The following is an 18,273-nucleotide window of genomic DNA, read 5'->3' on the forward strand; positions in this document are numbered from 1 at the left end:
ATTTTGTCGATGTTGATGCGTACTCAGCTGCTGCACCGTTCATGATCGCCGAATGGATCATGGCAGAAAGTGTGTAGGGCCAACACAATAGAAATATTCTCGACTTTCCCGACAGCCAATCTGGGATCTCTTCGATTTCAAGGTTTCATTTGTCGGAGATCTGGGAAGGTCGGGAAACAGCAAAATTGCCGATCGTCTACGATTTTCTTGACTTACGAAAACCAGGCATTACAACTAAAAAAACCGAGAGTTATTAGGTTACTTAGTAAGCAGCGAGATCAGTAAAGTTACCGTATGCCGAGGTCAGAGATACGACCTCAAAGCTCCAGTGCGACATTTCATAAACTGCTTAACGAAAGCTAAATATTTGAAATGCAAAAGGACACGGATGTGGCCATTTTAATGAAATTAACGAACAGAGACTGTATGGAAACCGACGGTTGACTGATACGAATGAAACAAATTTCGGCACGGATTCGATTGCAAACAATCTCTCATTTGTTTTCAAGCGGTGTAAACCAGTGTTTGAATTCTGAAAATTGGACGCTTTTACGGCAAAAAACAGCAATACACTGAAAGTCGATTGTAAATGCAAAATTAACTCACCTAAGGCAAATAAATTTATAAAGAAAATCACCTTGATCCTGTTTGATGTTTAAAGGAACTCCGCTCAGACTGTTTTGTAATGCAATAACACTTTCAGTCTACTTTCTCGTAAATTAGTTGACAAGACGAGATCATGATTACCCTCTTCCACACTCTACAACACAGAGACAGAAAAATGAGACTGCGAATCTGCTTCGGCATCTTTTACCACGAAACGAATAACTTATGAGAGGTTGAGAGCTCAAGGAAAGCTTCCCGGGCGGGAGGGAGTGTACAAAAAATACAATTAACTATTAATAGAGCAGACCAACCCCCCAAGGCTGTCTTGAGGGGGGGAGGTTAAAGCAGTGTAAACTTACAGCTTTTCGTTATGGAAAAGAACTTATTAAGGAAAACAAGCACAGCAACTGTAAGTCTGTTCAAAATTGCTGACTTTTGTTCCTTTTTTGCCTAGTTGGGGTATCTCGAAGAAATCTCATTTGTTTCAAGCTCAACTCTGCGCAACAGTCTGCGGACTATTCATGCAGAGGAGAGAATTCAAAACGACTAAAATGCTACCTACAGAATCCTCAATTGTTTTTTAAGTTTCATGGCCCGTTATGACTGACTGTGAAGTTTGGGATAAAGGAGCATGGTCGAGCAGGATTTTGGAAAACGTTCGGCAAAAAAAATCCAAGAGTTCAACAGTTTTAATTAAAAAAATTGTTTTAAGAATGACTTATTTTAAATAAAATGACCTCTTGAACTGTTATTAGTGGGAAAGACAATTCAATATGATACCTAGACACTAGATTTGATAAAGGGAACGAGAAATGTTTCTGTCGTCATGATAGTGATGGCTGTTTTAACACAAAATCCGTGACTTTCTCCAGTAGTTCTATTATGGGACCTGTCAGGGGAAACTTGGTGGAGAGTTTCTTCTTTACCACTGGCTTTCTGATGTAATATCTGCAACATTTATGAGACAACAAAAAATAATGATGGCAATGATTCAACAGATATTTGAATGTTCACCTGTCTAATTTGCCCTTTCATTTCTTCTGCCCCTCATCATTTACTCTACGACAGTAGTTCATCATTTATGCTTGTTGGCATTACAGAACAAATCTGCTTGAACTAGTTTTCTGTTTTTGTTTTTGTTTTGTTCTGTTCTGTTTTTTTTTTTTCAGTTTTAATTTTCAACTACTCTTTTTAAGGTTGTTTTTTTCAACCAATGACAATTAAGTAAGTTTTGATTACTCCCACTCCGATGGGTCCCTTCTGATAAACCCTTCAATAATTCCACTCCCCTCGTCTGCAAGCCTTTGAAATTAATGAACCTTCCAGGGTATCTTAAAACGCTTACTATAAGCTATCAAATATTAGAACTGCAAGAACAATTGCGGGAAAAATGGCATAAAAGAATCGCTCGCCATTCATTCTCAATACTACAAAAAAGTCTTGTCAACAATCATGTCCAAACAAAACTTGCTAGATCAGAAATTAAACAGGAAGGCGCGCTATATTAGGAAGTCTTTCCTGGGAAGACCTAGGCTCATTTGTCACTCACCGTTGACGTGTGAATTGAAATGCTGGTAGACGAACAAAAAGAGCTAATGAGATATTTATTGTTCACTTCCATCAGCATGGTGGCATGAGGTAACGTGCGAACCACCTACTTCGATCTCAAATTTACCGCCACAAATAAAGACAGTTTCCATTGACCACTTTCATAAATGGCTGCCTGATTAATATTCTTTTGTTTAAATTTAAATTAGCCTTTCTGGCCTCGTTTTCCAGTACAAAATTCAAAAGAATACATCATCTCAAGCGAGGCCAGAAAGGCTAATTCAAATTTAAACAAAAGAATATTAATCCGGCAGCCATTTTTGAAAGTGGTCAATTGGAGAAAGGAAATACAAATCTCAAAAATTCTTGTATTGTGATGAAGACATAAAACAATTTTGAGGAATGCGCCCGCTGTTCACTACTTTGGAGTAGCTGTAGCTCAAGCTGACTTGACTCTAAAACTTGTACATCACACGACGGTTGATTGACAAATGGTCCAGTGGGACCTAAGGCTTCATAGCCCACTTTGGAAAAGAGCGGTAGCCTGGAACCGAAGTCGCCACGCAAGCGCTTATGGGATTGTTTGGGGAGACGCTCAAGTCGGCCATCTTGAATTATGCCCAAGCACGTAAGTTGCTGTGTGCCTTTGTGCACCAATAATTTCAGAAACTCCTTTGGATTGACGTTTTATCGAATTCCAAAAGATGAAAGTGTTCGCAGAGAATATGTCCGTTTACTAAGAAATGATAATTTAAAGATAGAGTCCGACAGCACACGCGTTTGCTCTGCGCATTGGACTGGAGGTACTAAGCTCAGCAGAACTCACCTTCCATCGATATTTCCTTGGAGCAAGAAGGAAAAGGAGCGACGGATTTTGTCCAGAATCGACAACAAATACAGCAAGCAAGAAAAGAAAAGTCGACTTTGGATCTTCTACCGAAATTGACGAAGGGACTCTTATTGAAATTGATCACGAGGAGTCCATTCCAGCCTGTTTTTGCGATGCAGCGACACAAACTGAAATGACTGTAGAAATGCTGGATCGAATGGAAGCCGAACTTAAAGAGATGAGAGAGGAAAAGGAAAGGTTAGCAAGGGAGAGAGACGAGTTATAAAGAGAGTTAAAGAGACTTCAGCATGTAACGAAAAATCAGAAATTTGACATTGTAAAATTTAAGGACAGCCCTGAAGATGTCGAATTTTACACAGGCCTTCCCCACTGGGATGCACTTATGCTTCTTTATGACCTGGTCAGTCAGAAGGCTCAAAACCTGAACTACGGCAGTTACGAAAAGAAAGACAGTGGTTCAGAGAAAGAGCTTGAAGGCCCAGAGCATTAACTTTATTTGAAGAGTTTGTTTTGACTTTAATGAGACTTAGGCTTGGCTTGTTTCAAATTGATCTTGCACACAGATTCAATGTTTCTGAAACTACTGTTTCTGTTGTCTTTAACACTTGGGTTCGGTGTATGAGGATTGAACTGGAGCCTTTAATTTGCCTCCCCAGGAGGGAGCTTCTACATCAGTTCATGCCAAACATTTTTAAGGAACTTTATCCAAGGACAGTTCTAGTTATTGATGCTGTTGAAATTCGACCAGAGAGCCCCTCATCACTTGACATGCAGTCAGTGTGTTATACCTCGTATAAAGGAACAACAACTATGAAAGGACTTGTTGGTCTTTCGCCCACTGGAGCCCTGGGATTTTTAAGCGGGCTTTACACTGGTAGCATAAGTGACAAGGAGCTTACCAAAATGTCTCATGTGATTGACTACTTGCATCCTGGGGATGATGTCATGGCAGACAAAGGCTTTGACATACAAGATGACTTTGCTGCAAAAGGGGTTACTGTAAACATACCTTCTTTTCTTAAAGGAAAAACTCAGTTCAGCAAAGAAGAAATGGCACACAACAAAAAGATTACTAGCCAGAGAATACATGTTGAGAGATGTATTGAAAGAATGAAAAACTGGCATATTTTTGACAGCAGAATTCCTTTAACATTGGCTCCTATTGCTAGTGACATGTTTATAATCATAGGGGCACTTACAAACTTTTTACCACCTCTCTTTGATTAAAGTGTAATATCCATACTTCCCTATGGGAGAGTTTTTTCATTTAAACCCTTCCAACCCCCCCCCCAAATTTCTAGTTTAGCCTCATACTTTTCCTAATAAATTTTGGCTTTTGAGACCCCCTCCCCTCAGATTTTCGAAGCCCTTTCGGCTATTGGGTGAGTATGGATTTTGTGGAACGATACAACAATATTTCACTTTCTGCTTGTACATAAAGCAATGTTTTTCTCCAAGCAGATAGTGGAATTGTATTTAATAACCTTTCTTGATTTTCCTCAACTTCAATAATATGCAACATTGTTTATTCAGACTTTAATTATTATGTATTTTATTGTGTTTGTGAGCTCCTTCAGTTAAAAAAGCCATACACACAAAGTAAATTACATTAAATTTCTGGAGGATATTATTTTAGATTTAAGGTTTAGCCTTGTTTACATGGAGTGAGTCTCATCTCCTTAATGCATCTTGTAGACCTTTCCCGAATTCAACCTACGGTACATGTAAGTGACTACGAACAATGATTTCAAGTCAATTCTGGGGCAGACAAAATTATTGTAAATTTATCAAACCACATGCAAATTGTTTGCCCCAACCGTGAATTAAAGTCATTATTCGTGGGCATCGAAACCTAATGCAGGAAAGTAAGTTCAACAACATACCAATTTAGCAAATTAATTATGTATGTCAGTCAACATCCTCTCATGTCAAATCTTGAAAGGCCATATTTCACACGCGGATAAGCAAGTTCTACAAGAATGTGCTCATTGTAAAATGCCTCCAGTTTTGGGAGCACTGAGCTCAAGAATTTAGCATCAAAGTTTACTGTTGAAATGAAAACACCTTCAATGTCTACAAATGATCTGTCTGGAAGCTCTTTAACTCCCTTAATCACCAGATCAACCCATGATTTCTGTGTAACAAACAACTGTTGCTGGCCTTGATAGTGATACTTGTGTTTCTGGTTGATAACCAGCTGTCCATCAATTGAACCAGGAAGAAAGATTCTTTTTCTGATATGTCCATTGTGCAAAGTCTCATTCTCCTTTAGGAAGACAAGTTTTATTTCAATAAGTCCACTGGAACTTGGCTCAGCGGAGTCAGCATTGTATACTAAGCCATCTGGAGATGCAGCCAAGAAATTACGTGATTTGCTGATGAAAAGTCCACATGGTTTCACTAGGACATTTTGATTGTTCAGTTTCCTTGATTTGATGTATTCTGCAATAACAGTACCTTCTCTTGACAAGCCCTCTTTCATATGAATTGTTTGAGGGATCTGCTTGTAATGTAAGACTTCAGTAATGGCCTTTGTTGGGGAGGTAGTTGCTTGCAGAGTCGCAATTTGATGGCACTTAGATGCAGTTATTCTTAACAAATGGTAAACACCACAGCGTACACTATTGAGTTATGGATGCACGCGGGAGGTTGCTAAGCACGAAAGAAGCGTAAGAGTCGCTCGAGGCGATAGCCGAGAGCGACTCTAGCTTCTTGAGTGCTTAGCAAACCTCCCAAGTGCATCCATAACTCAATACTATACGCTGTGGTGTTTACCATTTGTTTTATAACATAACATTAACACATTGTAGCTAAAGAGTTCCCTTTTGTTTAACAAATCTTACGTGACCAGGAAAAAACAAGCGCGCGCGGAAAAATAGTCTTTGCATTTGCTCACGTCAGCATCGTACACCCATGGGCAAATGGGGGACGCTAAATTGACCAATCAGAGCGCGCCTTTTACTTTGGTTATGTTATAATTATTTTTCGATGCAGATTCCAGTTTTCATTTACCCATGGTTTCTTTTTCAAATTGATCGACATCCTTTTCATCAGCAAAGAGCCTTTTCTTAAGTTTTATTCACCTTTCCTTTATTTCTTCCAAACTCACTGGATGGCATTTCACTGGTGATAACAGTTCAGTTGACACTGGACTACCATTTCCTTGTTCCGGTTCAATGTGATTCAAGGGCGTGCAGTAATTATGTTCAACCATAATCGTTTCTTTATTTTCCTCCAAAGTTTTCTGCGGTAAAATGAGACTGAAGGCCATTTTCTTGCCTGTCTTATTCTCAATTTCCTTGACACGGTGCAATAAATTATACATGTCGGTGTTTGTATTTGGGTTCTGCTGGTGTGGTGCTCTAACATCCCTTGTTGATGGAGGAGCTTTATCCTCACCTTTGCTTAGTTTGCCATGTTGATGTTTTTTAAATTTGGCTTTGGCAATTGGCAGATTGTCGATCTTTCTTTTTCTTAGGACATTCCATGCACATGGCTTTGAAGTGCAAGAAAGTGCAGGGGTTAAGGAAGGATTTACGGGTGCTTTACTTTGTTTGAAGAACTCCTCCAGTGCAAATAGTGTTGAAGTTACATGGTTGCAACGCCCGTCAACTCCAGCTGGGAAACCATCATAAGCTGTTACTACACTGCCATCTTTGTTGAAAACAATGAAGCAATTATACAACACTGTCTTTTTCATTGATGGAATAACTTGACTTTTAACATAAAACTTTCCGTCAGATTCCCTGCATTTAATGCTAGGGACATGGCCAGATTTAAAAAAATTGTATCCCTTGACAAGAGGTTTTGCTGTGGATAATTGCTTCTTACCATCACTCTCTTCAATCATGTACCTCCATATTGTACCAAATGATATGGCAGGTAAAATATTCGAATCCTCTGTAAAGCCATCCACTGGAAAGTTTTCTTTGAGTGTTTTAGCGTTAATTTCTTCCATGAGTCCCAGGTCTGCCTTAGCTTTAACCAAATGGATTCCACCATCAGGGTCCTTTATTTTCGAGCTTAGGCCACCTACAATAGAGTCTTTTACCCTGAGACACAATAGACAAAACACGAAAGTATTAACGCTTTTCTCAGAAAATTGTCGACTAACGTCGTAATGTAAAGCACAGGGGGCAATAATAACAGTTCTCGAATAATTCCTGAGCTTTCTTACCTTTGAACAAGCTGCATTTTCTTTCCAGTTGTTTTAGCTCCACGGCAAAGAAGCCATCGCTGCAGCTGTCTCACGGTGCATTATTCTGGTATTTCCCGAGGTAAAATTGCTCCTGGTACATCTTCTTCTCTTAGCTTTACGCTATCAGATTTGTTTCTTTCGATTACTTCGACCTTATCGCTATTTTGCTCTGTTAAAACCTTGCTGTCACCACTACATTCCACGCTAAACTCCGCCATCTTTTTGTTTTACCTGCGTCCCCCCAAACAGTCCCATAAGCGCGCCCTCGTGTTTAAAAGCAAAATCAACTGCACTATTGACTACGAATAGTCCCAGCTTTTTCGGCAAAGTCTGTCGCGCGATTGTCTAAAATAAAAAACATCCACTCGGGTCTCCATTCATTTTTTCTCCCATAGTGCCACGTACTTCACCGGAAATGGCGGACTGCTCATAGTCTACTGCACTATCATACCTAAATTCTTCTGCGTATCCAACTCGGATTTGATTCGCAACCACTGCACCATATTCCAGAAAATTCTTGAGCACGTAAAGTTGTCGGTAAAGAAGAACAGCTTCGGCAGGAGACAGATATCCGCAGAAGATAATACTAATAACGTTAAACGCTCCATGATCCTCAGCACGAAACATTTCTGAAAAATGAACGAAAAATATTAACATTTGATTGCGATACACTTTCGTTGTCGTCAGACACAGATTGACCAAATGATTAAAGTTTGAATTAATAGGCACTACATGTCAATCACTGCCGTAAAGAAGGAAAACTGGTTTTTTGCACGGTCCGAATAGAGCGGGTGGGAGTTTAGGAAAGATGCCTTTCGCCATCTTGAAACGAATTGCAATTATTTAAACTTTAAAATCTCTGTGTTTCTATAATGCTTGGAATGAGCAATCTTTTCTGGATGTTTGCCTCTATTTTGTCTCAACCCTTTGACTGCCATGAGTGACCAAGGCAGAATTTCTCCTTACCATATCATTACAACATCAAGCAGACAAGTGATGAGAATGAAGAAAATTAGGTCCGCAATGCGCACATGTGTGGCTTACGAAATTGAGCTGCTTTTTAGTGTCTGGTGTCATAATGAATTTCTTCTAGAAGAGCTAATATTTGATTATGGCTGGATAGTTTTTAATATTGTTCCTGATCATCAATGAAACAAGATGACTAGCATACAATAGTACTGAAATTTTCATTTTCAAGTTCAGGGTTAATGGCCGAACTTTGTTATGGAGATCTCATTTTCACAACAAAGGTTGCACCGGTAACATGAGGATTTTAGGAACTGAAAAAAACGTCCGCATCCTCTCCCATAGTGGCCTGAAAAATTCAGTCATGAATTTGTTTACGTAAAAAAGTAAAATTGAATTCTGAAGTTTGTAGTTTAACTGTCTTTTCCAAGTCAAATTTATTTTGGTCTGCTACTGAGTGTATCAATCAGCGCAACCTACTTCGTATAAATCTGATTGGTTTCTAGTGTCATCTATTGATGCTTAGACTAGTTTACATTTTCACTTGAGTTTTGCACTAGTGATACATGAAAAAGGCACCTAGCTGTTTTCAACCAGTCAAGAGGGTAATTTTTCATGTATATCAGTATTGCAATGAATTAACCAAGACCAAACAAGTAACTGAAAAGGAGTTGTAGTCTACCAAATAGACTACCAAACAGAAATCTTGGATTATGACATAGTGCAGTTTACAATTCGTGTAAGCCACACAAAAATACTAGTTGATCCAATACCAAATTCTCAGATCAAACATAATAAGAATTATTTGGCTGACCGTAATGAGAATTACTAGTGAGATCATGGAAGTGAAAAGGTTAAGGAAGGTTGGTCTGTGAATTGGAAATTTTGAGCTCATATAAATCGAATTTAACCAGAATTACCTAAAACACCGTCATATGAACCCCTCAAATGTAAAAGCAATTTTTGAAAAACCTGGCGAGATACTTAATGTCCTTAAGTGAAATACTCACCATTTGTTCTTCAACTTCGACATATCTTAATAAGCCGAAAAATGTTTAGAACATTGTCTTCTACTGAAAAGCAGTTGGCCTGAAATAACAAGAAACTTAATCTCATAAATTTATCATAAATTCAGTCCAGTCACTAACCACTGTTCACTGTAAGAGTGTAAGGACGGGTTACAAGGTCAACCCTGCAACAAAGTTAACAATGAGTGACTAGCATCTGATTTCTCCTTACGATGCTATCCCTGAGTCATAATATTGCAGTCACGAAAATGTAGGAAATGCTCACCAACTAAAGAAGCTCTTGACTGTTTGACAAATTCTCCTTGTCGTGAGCTTAGGAAACGTCTAAAGAAACAAAAATCCTAATAAACGATGCTGCGCTTAACATCCATATTCATATTCTCCATTTCTCTATACATCTCCTGTGATACTGGCAAGGTGAACTTGTTTGACAATCAGGAAGTCCTTTTGATAGCGATCATTTCTTTCATTCTCATCACCTAAATGTTCAATTGACGGGAGATATTTTGAGGAGAAATGAGATGTTAGTCACCCGTAGGAGTTAGTGGTTTTCAAACCTAACCTGATGCACACCACACATCAGTTCAAACAGAAGCGAAGTAGCATTGTCCAGAACTTCTTTCAGTAGTTTATCAGTCTGAAAAGAAACAGAAAGTACACGTGTAAGTGATAACAACAGATGACTCATTACATTTTTTAGTACCAAGGCATCCTTACGAGAATTACTTGGCGAGAAATTATTTCTGCAATTGGATTCCTTTAAGTCCCATGCAAAAGTGAGCAGGCAATGATACTTAAGTCTCCTGGCACTGATGTGGAGGTCCTGCCTTCTAATGAGAACCCAGGAGGAGTCCACATACAAAAAATCACCATGAAGTGAACCCGGATGATATAAATGGAGGACTACACAAAAATTTCCTGGGTTTTTGATAAAGAGCATCTGCAACACATTATGTTTTATTTTTTCGTTAACAGTTCATCACCCAAAAGGTCAGGAGTCACTATATAGGGTGGGGCCTGAGCCCGAGTTGGTTCAGCCATGCGCAGTTTAGTCAACTTATGACTCCTTAGTTGTGTCATTGCTTATCTTGTTTGTGATACAACTAGGATGGGCTGTAGCAACAGTGCACCCTTGTAGATGCATTTGAAGACAACAACCCTACCTCTTGTTCCCTATCTCCCCCTGTAAACATGTTCTTGTCAACTCCTGACAACAACAGTTGAGCTGCAGGAGAGATACCAACTGGTTGCTGTAATGTGGTTAAAGGATGAAGAAGAATTCACTTGAGAAGGTCCTTGATAGCTTGTCCTCTGTAAAAAGAAAGCAATTCAACTGAGCCAGTGTCTGGACAATTAACAGAGTGACTTGTGTACAAATAATATTTTTACTAGCCTGCTTGCAGGCAGTTAAGTTTGTGTTTTCAAGTGCAAGATTCAGAGCGGAGAATATTCCGTACAGGTTCAAGCCCTGGCCAGGAACATTGTGTTGTTCTTAGGCAAGGCACTTTATGCTCGTCGCCTCATGCTACGGAAACTGGAGTTAAGCGCGTGCCTGAAGGGCCCTTGGAATCTTCCAGCAATGTGATAAAAGTTGTTGTAAAGTAGTCACTTACAATTAAGATGCCTCAGCATCACCAACTTACTTGTGTGCTTTTATGACCATCAATCGTGTGGCTAGAATGTCTGTCTCACAAAATAGACATACAAGTGTCTGTAACAACACCACAACAAAGCTGCAAATGATTAAAAGAGAAACTTTCACCAAACCTGAAAGTACAAAGTTCCAGAGGGGGATTAGTGGAATCTCCGCAAATCGAAAGAAATTACCGCACAAAATTTAGGTCCAATTGGTAGCAAATAATTGTGCCAGGATATGTACTATTTTAAATTTACCATATTTTTCTTTGAAAGAAAGTATTAATTTTGTAAGTATGACTGACAGCAAGATTGATAAAACAGCTCCTGAGGGCCTGAAATAATTTCCGGAAAAGTAAAACCCACTTTGAACTCTTTTACATCTTATGGTCCCATTCTCTGTCTTTTTCGTTTACTCACTGCGTCGACTATACAGACTAGACTAGATACCCCGTATCCCCCATTAAGTTGGACAAAGGGGTCCTCTGGGTCCTCTTTGACCAATTTCTTAGAATAAAAACCATCAGTGCAAAGCGCATTTAATTTGCCAAAAAGCAAAAAATTCAACTGTTAATAGAACTGGGTTATGGGAGAGCAAATATTTTCTGTTCTGCATGACCCAACTCAGCAATAAGCATTTTATTAACAACATGATAGTCGCTCTATTTCTTTTAGTTGCAGCTCGCTTTTCCAACCCCTGCTCGCATAATCTCGTGCAGCCCTCATAGGGATATTTTTCATTTGCTGTAACCAGTTTCCCCAGGCTTATTGGATTCAATATGCACTATCCTCATAACCTACAGTGCACCTTCCAAAAGCTTTAAGTCAAACTAAGTAGCATCTTTTGTGCTCTTCGCAATGTTCCTTTGTCGAGTTCATCGCCTTCTTAGTAACATTGACAAACGAGAGCCAGCCATTTTGAAATGTAGCGCCCATAATTGACACGCGCGAGGTGATCATAGCAAGATAGGTCACAATCCCAGACCAATCAGAGCACAGAAATCTGTTTCATCACCTGAGTAATTATTCTATTTTCAAAATGCTGCGCAGAGCAACATGGGTGATATAAAAATAACACTTACTCAAGCTCGTCCTCTCCATTGTTTCCTTTCTTTCGCCATGATTGGCTGCGGGATTGAGGCCTGTACCGCTGTAGTTGACCCACCATGATCCAAAGAGATCTGGTGACTAAAAGTTGAACTTCAATCAATATTTGAAGCCCAGGATTCAGATAGGACACCATAAAACAAGTAGTGTAAGGAGGGGGGGGCGGCACTATGGTACACAGCCAATCAGAGGAGAGAATTATGTTCCACCATCACCATATTGGATGCTATTCCAGCCATATGATGGGTTAGTTTGCACCACGTGTTACAAAATACTCTTCTCTAATGGTCGGGCAGCACAGTGCCCCCTTATACTGTCAACTGAAAGCAAAGTCATAATTTAAAAAATTGGCTTTTCATTCAGACTACCTTCAATGTCAAATTCATTGTTTACAGTCTGGTGCGCAAACGTTCAAGGGAGTGTGATTGCAATGAACAAATTGGGAAGCAAATTAGTGAGTATTCCCTTAACCCATTGACGTTCAGTGCGCCCGTATGCGCCCATGTGGACCCACACCCTTTCTATGCCTTGTGACGTCATCACTTTTAACGCTGGAGCACGAATTCGAGCACCTAATTGAACAAGTTGAAAATATCTTACAGACGATACCAGAATGAGGGCAATTGAGGGGAGGAGATTGAAGAAATAGCCAAAAAACCGTGTCACTTTGACCTGAAAATCTGCACGAAAATCGTGTTTCACTACCCACCTACCTTTCCGAGCATGTGCTTTGAAAATAATGAGTAGTTTCTGAAAAACCTCTACACCAAAATGAAGCCTACTCAATTTCCAGCAAGTGAGGAGAAACTTCAGGCAAGGAGAGGGGAAAAAAAGGGCAGGAGAAAGAGACAAATTTTGCTCTCTGCGCGTGCCCGAGATTTTCAGGCCGCCATTTTGCATTTGGATCAAAAGGCCGTCGAGTGCACGACCTGTCAAGCGGTTTTTGGTAAGTTTGAGGTTTTAAAACCACAACAATGACCCGAAATCTGCTCGACTAGCTTCAAAACACAGTTTTCCACAAAAGCTGCGGCCATTAATGGGTTAACAAAGAAGCAAGTTTTTTCGGAAAAATCCACTTTTTGGCATTAAGCAATCAAATAGGTTAGGATAATGTAAAATCAGGTGAAAAAGTTAGGGTTAGGGTATCTTTTAGGGTTAGGGTTAACCCATTGACGTCCAATGTGCCCGTATGCGCCTATGGGGACCCACACCCTTTCTACGCCCTGTGACGTCATCACTTTTAACCCTGGAGCACGAATTCGAGCACCTACTTGAACAGGTTGAAAATATCTTACAGACGCTACCAAAATGAGCGCAATTGAGTAGAGGAGATTGGAGAAATAGCCAAAAAACAGTGTCACCTTGACCTGAAGATCTGCACGAAAATCGTGTTTCACTACCCATCTACCTTTCAGAGCATGCGCTTTGAAAATAATGAGTAGTTTCTGAAAAAGAAGCTTCGTGAAGAAAGGATTTATTGTATAGCAAAAAGATTTCGCTTTAGTAGGATTCAAGAATGACTTGTTGATTTAGAGAGCCGAAAAAGAAAGTCAACTGTGTTTGTAGCACAATAAACTCAAGAGGGTCGTTTATGTTTTCTTTATTTTGACTGTCTTATGGCGGTTTTTTGCGAATTTATTGCCAACATTGTCCAAAGTTACAAATTTTTTGAGTCAGCTCGTCTTATTGCCCGAGCGGGCAATATGGGCCCATCTTTCCCGCTTGAGTAGCCAATAAGAATACAGGATTCCCTGCATATATTTCCCACAGGCGCTGCCAGCCATGTTGTATAACATTTATAAAAAGAACTGGAAAAAAAGATATATTTGTATATGAAAAGAAAATTGCATGCAACCAGGTCATTTTAAACATTTTTAATTTCGTTCATAATAAGAAATGAATTCAACCTGTTAAATTGCACACTATCAACTCCCGTTAAAATGAATTCTTTCCAGCTACCTTCTGTGCTCCGACCTCTACTCCCCAAAGTCAGCCATCACATGTTTTGCTTTCGAGTAAAACCCTGAATGAGTCCTGAATCTGTTGTCGGAAAAATGAAATTCAAATAAAACGAAGGAATGAATAGATATATATTTTTTCTGTCACCGGAAGGAAGGTTGGCAAAGATATGGCTGTTTAAAAAATCTAGCTAATATTTGCTTGGCTCCATCTCAGTAGACGTATTTCGGTTTTGCATGTCTAACTTTAGTTATTGATGATGGATCTAAACGTGAAAAACTAAAACCTTTTTTTCATCTTGCTTTACAGCAGACGTTAGACCTCACTACTCATTGCCTTTGAACAGTTGAACAGATTTTCTTCCTCCCATTGCCAGGGAAAACTGAGTTCGATCAGGAGATTTGATTCAAGAGTCTTTGCTTGTTTTAATCGGTGAGTTTATTTAGAGCTGATATGCTCAGTTTCACTTTCCCGTACAATGCGTGAAATGCGTGACACCGTAACGAATCCCTTCAAAAGACATTGCAGCTGTAACCTCCATGTGAAGAACAGCACCATGCTCTAACATGACGACATTACAAGCCATTTGTTACTCTTGTACCCTTTCACTCAGCAATTCTTTTTACTGTTTACCATACAATTCGTCAGTTGAGAGAATTTTGCATTGGATCAACTAGTAATCTCCCGGTGATATTTTTCTTTATCCTCATCTATGCCTGCTTTAAATTGTGAGGATGCAGTACGGAGAATTTTTTTTTTCTTGCTCACTCAAAGGAGTTAAAGGATTATGGTGTAAATTAACTCTGGTCTGTTAGCTACGTGTCACTATAGATATTTCATAGCTTATGTGCCGTGTTAATTTACCATAAAGGACGTTGGCAGCATATTTCAAATAGGCAGAGGGGAGAGTGTTACCACAGCCGTATCTTGTTAGAATTTATGTGCATACCAAGATGATTTCAAATCCTGAATTGCGGGGGAGCGAGAGACCCCCCTTAGATACAGTCCCCCCACCCCTCCCCCTAGCACCATATGAGACACTGTTATTGCCAATTTGTGAATGACTGAAAATGAAATACAGACTGTCATCAAACGTATTTGGTAAAGACATAAAAGATCGGAACTGACTATAAATCATAATATGAGATCAAGAAAAAAAATACTAGAATCTTTTTTTCTCATATTATTATTATTTATTTTTCTGTCCTGGTAACACGCTAGATTTGGACATTATGACAGTGATTAATGTCTCTATGAGCTCTTGAAAGTTGGTTTAAATCAATTGATTCTCTACAGTGATTAACATTTTATGGATGACTTGCGGTACCTTACAAAGAAAAATTTGTTTTGCTAAAGGAAATTTTGCCCATCCATCATTGCTCCTAGCCTATTTTTCTTTCATTTGTTTGTTCTGTTTTGATTTTTTGTCTCATGTTCCTTTACATCTGAATTCTTTTTCGAACCCATCGCTAGGGAGGTGGAGAGGAACGAAAATTTATCTAACCGCTGTTTTTTAATCAGTTTACCATAACTTAACCCTATTTACATAACCGCCCCCCGGTTAGCTCAATTGGTTAGAGCGCTGGATTGTGTTGAGCAGGAGGTCGAGGGTTCCAGCCTTGCACGAGATTACTGTGTGGTGGATGTCCTCCCCTGGGGTGGAATGGGTGGGTGTGACAGGGCCCCATTTAAACAAGCCTTAGCTGAGCTGGGCTACCCTGTATAAATATTCATAAATACATAGATACAATACAAATACCTACAATACAATACATACAATACATAACTCAGTTGGGTCGGAAAACCCTGGAGTGCAAGCTCAATTATCCATCAACGAAAATGTTGTTCACCGAGTGGTTTTGCCTTTTAAAGATCAAAAGTCAGCTGACGCAGTGAAAAGGCAATTATCAGATCTAAGCAACAAAATCGGTCACACCCTTCATTCCGTGTTCAAGAGTCGCAAAATCTGTGAAGATCTCAGCGTACGCGAGCCTAAACCCCCCTATAGTTAGCCAACAATGCGTTGTATATAATTATAAATGTGATCTGTAGGATTCAGAGTACGTCGGGTACACCAGCCGGCATTTACATCTACGTATTAACGAGTACCGTAATTCGGTCATCGGCAAACATCTAAAGAACGACCACGGCCTACAAACCATCGGTGACCTGACCAAGCATTTCAACGTACTTAAAAAGTGCACCGGGAAACTGGACTGTTTAGTTCATGAAATGCTTTTCATAAACAAGATGAAGCCCTCTTTGAACAAACAATCGGATTCAATACGCGCGAAACTATTTCTTTAATAGTTTAAATTTATGAACTCAACACGCGCAATTATTTATTTAAATTTTTTTAAAAAAAATTTTAACTTCTTACGTTTGTCACCTTCGTACGGTATAAATTAACTATTCATTTTTATTCTCTTCTCACTTGAGAATGATGACATGGAGTCATCGAAACGTTGTGTGTTTTTCTCGCCAATATTTACTCTTAAAAGTCTAACAAATACATACAAAAGAAAAAACTTTCAAGGAAGCGAAATTCGTAACTTCTTGTTTTGTCCTAGAACCGGATGTAGATTTTAAAAGCGTTAAACATGCAATTCAGTTTTCCTAGCGAAGAACATTTAAAACAGAAATGCATGTAGTTAATGTGCATCGGAACAACCTTGTTCCCTCAGAATTCCCGAGGTCGCGTTGTCTTGACTCTCTTCCATGTTTCGTCCGCCATCTTCCTACGTCAGACAATTGGATACGAATTCGGTTAATTGCAGCAGCGCTTGTCTTCGAGAGAGAGTCTACTGTACTTTGATTTGTCTTATCCCTTTGATGAACACAAATTGACCTCCTGGATTGAAGCAAGTTGCTTTTGCTTTAGTCTTCTCGACTCCCCAGCGAGCAACTTCAATTTTCTGCAACAGTTCTGTCATGGCAATGAGGATTGTTACATTGGAATGCTATTAAAATCTTTTGAATTTTGCTTAATATCTGGAGTCAGGAGGCGAGCAGCGCATATCAAATCTAATTTCAAGGTGATTCGCGTTAGAACCGTCTCTAACAACTTTTTTCGCAGTTTTTCAAGAAAAGGTAAGTTATTTCTCTTTATAGCCGAATTAAGAACTGAAACAAAGGAACGGAGCAATTTACACAAATAAGGAATAAACAGACAACATAATTAAATGCGCGAAGACCACGTATTTTTTTTAACGCAAAAGGGTTGGTCGTTAAAATGAAATCTCCTGACAATGGAAGAAAGGAGAGATGATAATGCAGCTTTTAGAGCGAATGAAAGGGGGCAATCTCAGTACATTTTTGTGCAGTCGATACTCATAAGAAAAAATCCTCTGTTATATACAATATATTCAGTAACTCAAAGAGGTTAGTGATACAGTCACTCATTCAAGCGTTAAAAGTTCACTCCGGTCCTAGTCTTCTCTCGGTCAAAGAACTGGATGAAGAATTCAAGTCTTGAACTGATTAAAGTTTTCATTTTTCGCTTCTTTGATTGTGACGAGTACACGCGTTACAAAAAGGGTTTCATAAGAAACTGACTGTCGTTGGGCAGTTAATGGTATGAGCACTTTATTTGGAAAAAAAAAGGAGTGAAAGAAAAAGAATAAAGATAATGCAAAAGAAAATATTCAAGATGTTCGTAGGAAGTTAGCTTTTTCAAACTCGCTGTGTAAACCCTGTTCTCTGTTTACGCGAGATAGCAGAACACATGACTGTGATGCACAAATTGGACTGAAGTCCTAAATCAGAAATAACATGCGTAGTTTAAAAACATTAGCAGATGTGAACCTTGCGTTCATGAAAAGGGGAAAAAGTTTCATGCAAATAATACTTATTAATTTATCGCTGGCAGTAAAGGTAGGAAGTGAGACGAGAAACCTGCGTTCCGGTTAGCTCCACGAGTGGGCAAGTTGGGCCCATCTTGCCCGCTTGGGGTTGCTCGCTTTGATCCCGCGCAAGAAAATAAATTGCTTGAAGTGGACTTACCACGCTTTTATTTCTTAGATAATATCGGCGATGGAGACGCAAAGAGCGGCAAAATATATACAGTCAAAACATAGAAAACATAAACGACTCTTGTGGGTTTATTGTCCTACAAACACTGTCGGGTTTCTTTTCTAGCCCTCGAAATAAACAAGTTATTCCTGATTCCTGATGAAACGAGATATTTTTGCATAAATGAGCAGTTAATCATTTGTCTCACGATATAAGAGTCTGGCTGAACCAATCGTGTGTTGACCACGACGTTTCGAATGCTATACAGCTAGTCTTCGTTAGGCGTGGAGGTAGAAAGTTGATGTGTCGCTATTCTATTGCCACTTGGTACGGCACTTTTCCGCGAGCCTCGGATTGGAGAAAAT

The 18,273-nt window shown here is 39.3% G+C and overlaps 3 protein-coding genes across 6 annotated transcripts; 1 reads left to right on the forward strand and 2 right to left on the reverse strand.

Annotated features, from left to right (window-relative positions):
• Positions 1-383: 383 nt before the first annotated feature.
• Positions 384-12,061, reverse strand: LOC148731197 (uncharacterized protein C12orf56-like). Of its 4 annotated transcripts, none has more exons than XR_016001335.1 (5): positions 10,360-10,821; positions 9,759-9,833; positions 9,179-9,257; positions 7,654-7,831; positions 384-1,554 (listed from the first exon to the last, which is right to left on the reverse strand). XR_016001335.1 is itself a non-coding variant. In XM_088760416.1 (5 exons), exons 4-5 carry the CDS (start codon positions 7,827-7,829, stop codon positions 1,431-1,433), a joined length of 300 nt encoding a protein of 99 aa, XP_088616542.1. In that variant the 5' UTR covers positions 7,830-7,831; positions 9,179-9,257; positions 9,759-9,833; positions 10,360-10,439; the 3' UTR covers positions 384-1,430. The 4 variants fall into 4 exon arrangements, 3 of the variants coding, with proteins under 3 accessions (XP_088616542.1, XP_088616540.1, XP_088616541.1); XM_088760416.1 differs by having other exon boundaries at positions 10,360-10,439; XM_088760414.1 differs by lacking the exons at positions 7,654-7,831; positions 9,179-9,257; positions 9,759-9,833; positions 10,360-10,821 and adding exons at positions 10,840-10,929; positions 11,914-12,061.
• On the forward strand, positions 3,465-4,233 carry LOC148731198 (uncharacterized). The gene has a single exon (XM_088760354.1). It carries the CDS (start codon positions 3,524-3,526, stop codon positions 4,229-4,231), a length of 708 nt encoding a protein of 235 aa, XP_088616480.1. The 5' UTR covers positions 3,465-3,523; the 3' UTR covers positions 4,232-4,233.
• LOC148731199 (uncharacterized) lies at positions 4,451-7,604 on the reverse strand. The gene is made up of 2 exons (XM_088760329.1): positions 7,182-7,604; positions 4,451-7,056 (listed from the first exon to the last, which is right to left on the reverse strand). Exons 1-2 carry the CDS (start codon positions 7,196-7,198, stop codon positions 6,084-6,086), a joined length of 990 nt encoding a protein of 329 aa, XP_088616455.1. The 5' UTR covers positions 7,199-7,604; the 3' UTR covers positions 4,451-6,083.
• Positions 12,062-18,273: the final 6,212 nt, after the last annotated feature.

This window comes from Stylophora pistillata, chromosome 5, assembly GCF_964205215.1.
Source record: "Stylophora pistillata chromosome 5, jaStyPist1.2, whole genome shotgun sequence".
Lineage (NCBI taxonomy): Eukaryota > Metazoa > Cnidaria > Anthozoa > Scleractinia > Pocilloporidae > Stylophora > Stylophora pistillata.